This window comes from Alosa pseudoharengus, unplaced genomic scaffold (assembly GCF_046254945.1).
Source record: "Alosa pseudoharengus isolate Yale_2024_CS ecotype anadromous, Long Island Sound unplaced genomic scaffold, YU_APseudo_1.1 YU_APseudo_1.1_scf_15, whole genome shotgun sequence".
Lineage (NCBI taxonomy): Eukaryota > Metazoa > Chordata > Actinopteri > Clupeiformes > Clupeidae > Alosa > Alosa pseudoharengus.
Window position 1 is genome coordinate 11,579,222 of NW_027468620.1, and position 10,269 is coordinate 11,589,490.

General features: G+C 43.0%; 1 protein-coding gene across 2 annotated transcripts; it reads left to right on the forward strand.

Annotated features, from left to right (window-relative positions):
* The first annotated feature begins 273 nt into the window (after positions 1–273).
* On the forward strand, positions 274–9,957 carry LOC143123740 (opsin-5-like). 2 transcript variants are annotated; one of them, XM_076285032.1, is made up of 6 exons: positions 274–403; positions 1,260–1,465; positions 5,089–5,188; positions 7,597–7,701; positions 8,270–8,493; positions 9,403–9,957. In XM_076285032.1, exons 1-6 carry the CDS (start codon positions 274–276, stop codon positions 9,880–9,882), a joined length of 1,245 nt encoding a protein of 414 aa, XP_076141147.1. In that variant the 3' UTR covers positions 9,883–9,957. The 2 variants fall into 2 exon arrangements, with proteins under 2 accessions (XP_076141147.1, XP_076141148.1); XM_076285033.1 differs by lacking the exons at positions 274–403; positions 1,260–1,465 and adding an exon at positions 2,760–2,839.
* The last annotated feature ends 312 nt before the right edge of the window (positions 9,958–10,269 follow it).

Here is a 10,269-nt window from a genome sequence, read left to right on the forward strand (position 1 = left end):
CTCCATTGTCACCAAATGAGAACGCGGCACCCGGCTTTCCCTATCTCAGTGACTCCATCTGTTTCATCCGTAAGACAAAAATTGGATTAGAGCTGCTCACGTTGCCATTGGCCAGCCTGTGCCCTGGCACTCCAGAGTTTGCCGGTTCGAAGAAGTGCCCATGATCTTTCATGTACGCATGGGACACTATCATATTTCCACAGAAACTGGGTCAGTGGCATTATTTAGGCAGCTATGAATTCATTCATCACTCGCAAGGGCCCTGACTTTACCATGTCAGTGGAGATCCCAGTGAAGATCGTAAATATCCCCTGGAGGAACAACAACCTCACTACTGTGGAGACAGAGCCTCCTCTGTCAGAGCAGGCTGAGCTCTTCATTGGGGTGTACCTGATGGTCATAGGTATGTTTACAAACACATTTCTTGTGTGTATATGTGCCTGTGGGTGTAGGTGTGTGTTTGCATGTTTGTGTGTGAATATAATTTGTGTGTGTGTGTTGTTTTTGTGTATGGATGATGTAATTATGGTTTTGATGATAACACAAGGTATAAATCTGTTATTGCTGCCAGGCTATTAACCACTGCTATAGTTGTAAAGTTGTAAGCTGGCATGCACCCATTAACCCCTTATCAAGTCCAATTACTCAGATATAAGTGCAAATAAGGACCGTATGGAAGCCAGGTAGCCAGACCACTAAATGTGCTATATAGATAAATTGACTTGACTTGACTCGACTTTAGCTGTCTGAATGTGGAGTATGAATATGTTTCATTATGTCACACCTTTTAAATATCAATCATAGTTTTTCAAATAGTGATTTCAAACACTTGCTCCGCACCACTGACTAAGCACTATGTGCCCACTAATGTTACCAGTATATAGAGAACTACATAAAAATCACAAGGACAGCATGGACTTCCTATTATCACACACCGTCCACTGAGTGGTTGGCATGTAGATAATTGAAACAGGTTCAATGTCAGTCAGCTTTCCTGGTGAACTCAGTTGGGCACCAGACCAATAGACTGTGGCTGGCGTCCAGCTACACTTCCTCTTTGATGGCGAAGTCCTCCTGACGACAGCCTGCAATCAGTAATGTGGTTTCTAGACTATGATAGGAGTCCTTTTAGACACAAGGTGAATATCCTCAGCACCAAAGCAGTCCTTTTGCCAGTAAAAATTATAACTGTTGCTTATGCACAATGTTTTTCTGATATCTTACTGTTGTTAAGCATAGTGTTTGTATATATTTTACAGGTTGCCTCTCCTGGTTGGGGAACTGTGTGGTTATATTTGTTTTATATAAGCAGAGGGCTTCCCTACAGCCAACAGACTATCTGACCTTCAACCTGGCAATATCTGATGCCTGCATTTCTGTGTTTGGATACTCCAGAGGAATCATAGAGATCTTCAATATCTTTCGGGATGATGGATTCATAATAAAATGGATTTGGACCTGCCAGGTATGGTTTGAACTTGGTAAACAGCTGGGTAAACAGCTTTGCATTTGGCTGTTTGGTTTTAACTTCTCATACTGATTGAAGTGTAATTATGAAGAAATGAATTGGGGACATGAAGACATTTAGTGCTTTAGAAGGTAAAACTATTTTCAGATACCTCAGGGTATTTTCAGATCTAACTATTTTGATTGCTTGAATTGGCTTGTTATGTGTCGATGGCCGACATGCAATTTAGCCAAAATTCACCTTCAATGGGTTGCAAAGTGCTTATTTTAATACTAGTTATTTATGGAATGAAAGCTTGGATTTGACCAGCATTTGGACGCAATTTCCTGCAAGGATAAATGGTTACAGTGGGACTAAACTGTAGTAGCTTCAGGACATTTGTTAATAAGAGCGCTCCTTTAATCAATACAATACCCCAGTGAATGGCAGGGGTTCCGTGAATTAAGTGATTATCAGTGCTTCCATGTGGGTAGGAGGTTAATCTGTAATGAGATTACGCCAGCGGGAGTTGGCGGCCGTTGGTGGGGTAGCACGGGGGAAACTGGTCTTTACTTCACTGGCTGCAAACGTGTGAACCTGGCCCAGAGCAGGGAGATAAACTTCACATTCAATTGGGTGGCAGGACGGTCATTTCTGAGGCTTTAGAAGCTGAAGCTGTTGTGGGATTATTTCAATACCAGTTAAATGTGTGAGGAATGTGGTGAAAAGTGCTCAAACTTGTCTAGAGGTCTGTGGCTGAAAGTACATAAAGACTGATGTACACATATTTACGTGGAGTAGCCTATGTGGAATGTCCCTTTAGGAACTATAAGAACTGAATGAAACCGGAGCTAGAGCTTTAACCTAAAAGCTTTCCAACAACAGCGCGTGGCCACATCTAGGGCTGAGCATAAGAACTTAAGGATGCGGTGACATAGTTGGCACTTACCTCACGTTCCACTTGGAATTTGTAAAGCTTATTTTGTTTCGCTTGGGGCTAGTGTGAAGGGGAGCCCATAATATTGTTACAGTGTGAAAGGTGTGAGTGTGTGTATGTGTGTGTATGGAGGAGAGGCGTTGGAGAGGAAAAAAATATTGTAACAACAACAGGTTGGGTCCTTTCAATCATAGTTCTGAAGAGGTCCTCTGTATAAGTGGAAACCGGTTCAGGGAGATAACGAGGCGAGGTGAACACATCTTTGTTCCAGACGGAGCACGTGTCATGAGCTCATCTCTCAGTCATGACAGCCTGTTCTGCAGAGGGAGGGAGGGAGGGAGGGAGTGAGCAAGACAGAGGGAGGGAAAGATGGAGACTTTTGCCGATGTTTGACCTTAACACTCACCCACTTCGCCGGAGAGAATAGAGCAATGGAAGAACAGAAGGACAATCGGGTGAGGAAAACGTACAAATAGAGAGGGAGGAAGAATGAGAGAGAGGGAGGGAAAGAGAGAATGAGAGAAAGAGATAAAGAAGGGTAGTAAGGAAGGTGTGTGGGAAAGGTGACAGAGGCCTGTAGGGGGAGGCGGAGCAGAAAGAGAGGTGACAGCAGTACAGAGAGATTAAAGGTTCTGTTGTGAAAGGTGGCAAAGTGAGGGAACTAAAATGAGAGGGAGAGAGAAAGAGAGAGAAATGTGAAATGAAGTCGACGAGTGAAAGAGGTAGAGAGGTAAGGAGAGCGAGGAAGTGAGACAAGCATGTGAGAAGCATTAGCAGATTACTGCATCAGCGTGACGGGACACGAACAGGTACATGTTGGGGGCATGAGGGGTGAAGGGGAGGTGGTGGTTGGAGCGGTCTACACAGTCCTGGAATTCCGTTCACGTCTTCATGGGCCCTGATTGGGCAGAAAGGACTGGAGCCCTGGGAACGTCGGGAGAGTAGTCATGGCCTCACAGAGGGTTCAGGCATGGCAAGAGTTTGAGGAGCGGGTTTCAGGGGTGATAGATGACCTGGGTGCCTACTGCACTCTGTCATGTAAATTGGGATAACCTCATTCCACTTCACTTCCTGAGATAGCTGCTCACTTGTGAAGAGATCTGGCTCTAATAGGTTCCGCATCAGGGCAGTATCCATTGCAATGTCAATGGTAACCAGAGGTGTGAGATCTCGAAAATGTTTTTACTGGACAGGGTTTGACCCTCTGCTCTAAATGAGGGTTCAGAACGAGAGTAAGGACCAGGGAAACTTGATGATAAAATATCCACATGTACTACATACTCAGCAATGCTTCAGGAAGAATATATTGTGGGAAAATTGTTCCTAAAATTGGAATTAATGGGAAACATAAACATAATGGAGAATAGTGTCAATGTACCTGAAAACTCACTGGCACCAGACCATTCTCAATTGAGAGTGGGTCTGGAAAAGGTTAATTGACGTACAACTTTCAGCAGGGGCATAACTAGCAATGAAATTAAACTTAAATTGGTGCATTCAACTCTTCAGAAGTATAACAATCTTGTAAACGAAGGTTTTAAACACAGTTGTTCACTCAGTTCAAAAGAAATACACGTCCATGCCAGATTAGCATTTGTATTTGCGTGCCCGTGTTTTCGGAATGTTGGAAATGGGTTTCAATGGCCTCTTGGCCAGATGGACCTGCAGAGCAAATCCCAAATTTGCTGAAGGTTTGTATGGTATTCCCAGGCTAGAAAACTAATTTATCAACAATGAAAATGTATTGTGTTGCTCTCTTTCCTGCTTGACCTGTTGCAGATCTCTTTCCTGAGTCTTGGAATGTTGATACCAATAAACTGAATGAACATTCGGAAATAGTTTTAAGGACCCATATTCACATTTTGATCAACTTTTGACTTTAACTTTGGAGTTAACCATTCTAAATAGATGCATACTATGTTCAGCATCACATGGACTACATTGATCTCTGTAGTAAATTCCTAGTTAATTTAATGTCTCTACCCATGCATACATTGTCTGAATGTCAGAGTCATTTCCATATGCTAGCTTTGTTGTACCAGATGGAGTTTGTTTATATCTGCATTCTTCTTACACTGGTGTAAAGCAATTACGTCCTAGCAAAGGCACTTATGGTTTGTATACAGAACGTAATTCTGACCAGAACTGTACCTTAATTAACACTTTCCTCTAGGATGTGTTATTAACCCCATCATTACCTACAGTAGAATTGACTGAGCTTTTTAATTAAGAAGCTGTGCCACTGATGCATTTAAAAAAAATAGCCCTATAGCCTCGGCACGCTGGTTGAGAACCACTGGAATACAGAACTTAATTCTGAACAGAGCTGTACCTAAGTTAACACTTTCCTCTAGGACATGTTATTAACCCCATCATTACTGAGAGTTGTGTGAGACCCAGCGATGATGGACAAGAATGTAGCAGAGGGCGTAGTGAAAGCCTTGAGGGCCTGACTGAGATACTATCTGACACAGACAAAAGCAAACAACAATCAAGCTAACTAAATTAATGCCAAAGAGATCAAAGCATTCGGGCGGCCAGCTTTGTGTGACAGTAATCTAGCCCCAGGTGATAGACAGTCTGGAGCTGGCGGCACTGCACAGATGGCAGATGCAATTTGAGACTCAAACATCCTGCTGATCTATGCGCTGTCTTTTTTCTCCTCCTCTCCACATCCTCCCCAATTCTTTCTTTCCTCCCTCAGGTGGATGGTTTCTTCACGCTGCTCTTTGGCCTTGCCAGCATCAACACCTTGACAGTCATCAGCGCCACCAGATACATCAAAGGCTGCCATCCCAACAGAGGTAGGTCTGATAGGTAACCAACTTCTGGTTCAGGCAATAGTCATCTCACGACTCGACTACTGCAACGCCTTCCTGACAGGTCTCCCAGCCTGCGCAGTGAAACCCCTTCAGATGACCCAGAACGTGGCGGCGCACCTGGTCTACAACCAACCCAAAAGGGCACATGTTACCCCGCTGCTCATCCAGCTACACTGGCTACCTATGGCGGCCCGCATCAAAATTCAAGGCTCTAACACTTGCCTACAAAGTAGTCTCCGGTTCTGCTCCCGCCTACTTGAATGCCCTCATACCGACATACGATACCTCTAGACCGCTGCGCTCCTCAGACGAACGACGTCTAGCTCTACCACCGGTACGCTCAGGCCAATCCAAACTTTTCTCATCTGTTGTTCCTTGTTGGTGGAACACACTGTCAGTTCCTACAAGGGCAGGGACATCCCTCTCCATTTTCAAAAAACTCCTGAAGTCCCAGCTCTTTAGAGAACATCTCCTCTCATAGCACGACTTACAACAAGTCTTGCTGATCCTAGCACTTACCAGCAGTCTTGAACTGACACGTAACTGTTAAAAACAGCACTCACTGATGCACTTATTCTTACTGTACTCTACTGTTTTTAAATTGTCCTAAAATGGTTGAGAATTGCTTTAAAACTTAAACTGTTTACCATGTTGTTAGTCGCTTTGGTTAAAAATGTGTCAGCCAAATGTAATGTAATGTAATGATAGGTGCACAATAACCAGACACATCCAAGGATTAAAATGATATGTTGAAGTAGCTCAAACAGTCCATGCATGAATACGCCTTGGAAATTATATCTCCATAGCAAATGTGATAATGAATGCAATTGCTTAAATAGGGTGTATCTTAAAGGAACACGCCACCCAATGTCAGTTAATATGTTCTTACCTTAACTTTCACGAGTTGAGTCATACCTCTCCCGTGTCGGTACGTGCACTCAAACACTCTGGTGTGAGGCGCGAATGTGTTAGCATGTTGCTATGCTAGCTGGCTCAGACGTAGCCATAGAGGGAGGAAGATAGCAGTAATCAAAAACATCCACGTTGTCCCTACTTAAATACAGTTGCACAAGTAGTTGATAAAAATGTGTAAGGTCACACAACATGAAACGTGGCGATTTTCCAAGCGAATAAACAGGAGAACTACAATGTGTGGCGCAATAGCACTTGGGAGTACTTCAACCTTGCATAGTAATATTAATTAACACCTAATTCCCTTTAATAGGCAGACGAAATACAGAGTTTGCATGTGTGCATGGCTGTGTGTAAGTGTGTGGGTTTGGGTTTCTTTCCACTACCTGTTGATTCCTGTCTGACTGCTGTTTACATTACACTGTTGCCATGGAAAAGTCTTACAGTAGTATTCATTCACTAATTAGGCTTAATTAAAATGGAGGAGAAAGGCAGAGACATACTGCAATACAAACATTCAGTCACAAAAATGCATGAAATCATCAAACTGAAGGGCACAGGAGGCATGCTGAAGCAATATAGACATGATCTGCATTGAACTCATTTTATTTATGTTACTCTGACCTCCGTTAGATATTATATTATATTTCAATTGGGCCCATACATTTTTATTCACACCTTGCAAAGGTGACAAATCATGTATTGCGCGTCTGTGCTTCCCAAAATTGATTTTTCCTTCACCCAGAGCATAAACTTGCATGCGCTCTGTTAACAGAGGGCCTTTTCACTGATCACCACTTCCTGGCCCAGCCGAGAAAGAAGCCCATTGTTCGTAAAATGCCACAATTTGACATTCATAACTTCAACAAGAGAATGGCACACTTAAGGTTTCCCCTCATTTGTTTTGCACCACATTTGCACGGCGATAATGTTTACAGAGATATAAGCCTCAAGCAGGCGTGAAACCGCTTGGGCAATTTATACTCACACACCCAATTCAGTGGAGTAGCACCATGTCCAGTACAGTAGTCCTATTCAACATGCAGAGCTGTGCAAAAAAGTGCACAATGTTTTCTCAAATATGATATGAAATAAAACTTATTGAGAGCATAAGGATATGACAACAAATGCAGTCCAGGCTAGGTTTAATTTGCTGACCCTGCTAAATTTATGGTTGCTGACCTTTTGTTTCCCTTGAATAACATTAGATTTGTATGTGAAACACTTCAAAGACATAACAGTGTTATGTAAGACTACTGAAAATGCCATGTAGGCCCCTATTCAGATTAAATGACTCATGTTGGGAAAATTCAATGCATCAACAACTATTTCACAATCAAACAAAAAAAAGTACATTTATCAGTCAACCACCCATTCTTACTGGCAGCACCTACCCAGACTAAGACCTGAGTATCAGGATTAGGACTGAGGAAGTGAACCTGACCCAGGAGTTGCCTGTTTCTTTTCTGCCTTCACAGCATACTGTATAAGGACCAGCACCATACATGTCTCTCTGATGTGCATTTGGGCCGGGGCCTTCTTCTGGGCTATGGTGCCTCTCATTGGCTGGGGCAGCTACAAAGGTGGGAAAAGTCAAGTTTTTCTTTCTTTGCCTTTGTTGCCTGACTTGTGACCATTTATGGCAAACATGTATTTGTCAAACAAGGGCTTCTGCAGAAAAGAAAGAAAGATTATACCTTCTCACACTACATTCTCCATGAGGCCTGATGTCTACTGTATTTAAGTACACTCAATATAGTCTGAATTATTTCTATAAATCTTACAAGCTAAAGCATAATTGACAAGACCAACAGTTCTAGGCAAACCAACGATTTTGGGAATAATGGGATAAAGATAGAGAAGTGCAGCACACTCTGGCTCCGTATGAAAAGGTGTATTAGGTAATGACATTTTGGCCTATAGGGCCTTCATCAGATCATACCTATAGACCCTATAGGCCGAAACATCATTACCTAATAAACCTTTTCATACAGTATGGAGCCAGAGTGTGCGGCACTTCCCTATATCATTGAAATTTTTACCAGTGGCCAGTACCTCACAAAAGAATCTTTGGTGTGTGTTATATTCACTTTTCATAAACGAAGGATTTTTGACATGAGGAACTCATCTCCTCTGAAATGTTCTCCCCAGACCATGGCTATGGCACTTGTGAGATTGACTGGAACAAGGCCAACTACTCCACCATCTACAAGTCTTACATCATCTCCATCCTCTTCTCCTGCTTCTTGGTGCCGGTGCTGATCATGCTCTTCTCCTACGTGTCCATTATCACTATGGTGAAGACCAGCAACACCATGACCGCCGATGGCTTCATCACCGAACGCATCCGGAAGGTGGAGAGAGACGTCACCAGGGTGAGTTAAAGCTGCTGTCTGCCCTTTGTTGTAAGGGTAAATTAAATCCATCTTATTCGAGTCTTGAATCATCTTAACACAGCACAAGGGTTAGACGTGCCATGACATGTCCTCCAAATCCTTTCATGAGTCATTATGTCTATGTAAATATTCATTGTACCAAATCAACAGCTTTCAAAAATGCGGGTGTTTTTTTCCTCTTTATTTAACCAAGAAGTCTATTGAGATGCTATGGCAGTCCTGTCCTTAAAAGCTGTCATGGCACCAAATATTTTCAATGAAGCCATTGAAATCACTGATAATGATTATGGCACTGTTGAGACTTTGAAACTTACTGTCATGACAATTTATCTCAGGAAGTTAAATGTTTATGACACAGTTGTGCCAGTTATTCTCACCTTATCCTTTGGCACTGCCAGTCATCAATAACCATTTACTCTTCCTTGGCAAAGAGGTCTGACAGTGTAGGAGGAATTACGTCACCATAAATAACAGACTCCCACAGCAGACACCAGACAGGAGTGGCAGAGTTGTCTTCCACGTGCAAACGAATAAAGTGAGGAGCCTCAAACAGAGCATTTAAGAAACAGACCACACTAATCCAAGTGTTAAATGCCGACTGCCTGATTGCTTGTAAAATGGTCTCACAATACTCATTTGGAATTTGAATAAGGGTTATTATAGTTAACTGGCGACAACAATGAATGTCTCTGAGAAAATGGCTTTGGTGATTGTTGGTGTCTGCCCATGCTGTACGTCAATGGGACATCTGGACATTTAAGTAAATCATTAAATTGACTTTAATGTCCTTTCCTTCATCATTGCCTCTATCAGGGATTCTGTATATTATAGTGTTATAAAATGTAATGCCCTGTAAAGTAAATAATATCAAAATACTCTTTCTTTTAGGTCTCAATTGTCATTTGCACTGCCTTCATTATGGCCTGGACACCCTATGCCACGGTGTCTTTGTGGTCAGCCTGGGGCTACCATGTGCCAAACATCACTAGCATCCTCACCCGCATGTTTGCCAAGTCCGCCAGCTTCTACAACCCGCTCATCTACTTCGGCATGAGTGCCAAGTTCCGCAGGGACGTACGCGCCTTGCTGCCATGCACCCGCGAGAACAAGGACGTGGTGCGTCTGCGCAGCTTCAACAACCTCTGGCCCAAGGATGGCGCCGCCAATGCCATCCCTACCGCCACCGCAGGCCAATTCTACTACCACCAGGGGGAGACAAAGTATACTGTGGGGCAACTGCTGGACATTGAACTGCCCACAAGGTTCCTGGACCCCCAGCACACACCCCCACCTGTCAGCCGGGAGATAAACTGTGTACTCCCTCCTGCCACATTTGAAACTGCGGAGTATGAAATCGATCAACTCTAAGCACCAAGGGGTTTCCCTGTTTAGTTTTTTTTCTGTGTTGTTTTTTTAAGAGGTGATACATTGCTTAATCTGTGTGTATTTATTTGGACTGTGCACTGTGTATAATATGGACTTGCTGCTGTCAATAAAATATCTCTCTGTTGTACTACAAGTAAGTGAAACTGCAACTTCTCTGCAGCCAAATGAAAGCCCTTCAAAAAAAAAAAAAGCCTGCTTCTACTCAGTCAAACCAGCAAATGACAAGAGCCACTGACCACTGATCCTCTGTTCAAATGGGCATCCTGTGGTGATGTCTCCATACTGGTTGGTTGTTTTATGAGTGTCTCTGAACAGGCATTCTGATCATATCTTTTGAGTTCCGAGCATTCTCTTCCAGTTGCGAGCATC

Excerpts from the sequence above, each read along its gene's own strand:
- LOC143123740 (XM_076285032.1), top strand. The coding sequence starts at position 274 with ATGTCAGTGGAGATCCCAGTGAAGATCGTAAATATCCCCTGGAGGAAC. Across the intron at positions 5,189-7,596 it reads AGGCTGCCATCCCAACAGAG|CATACTGTATAAGGACCAGC; the intron begins GTAGGTCTGATA and ends CTGCCTTCACAG. Across the intron at positions 7,702-8,269 it reads TGGCTGGGGCAGCTACAAAG|ACCATGGCTATGGCACTTGT; the intron begins GTGGGAAAAGTC and ends TGTTCTCCCCAG.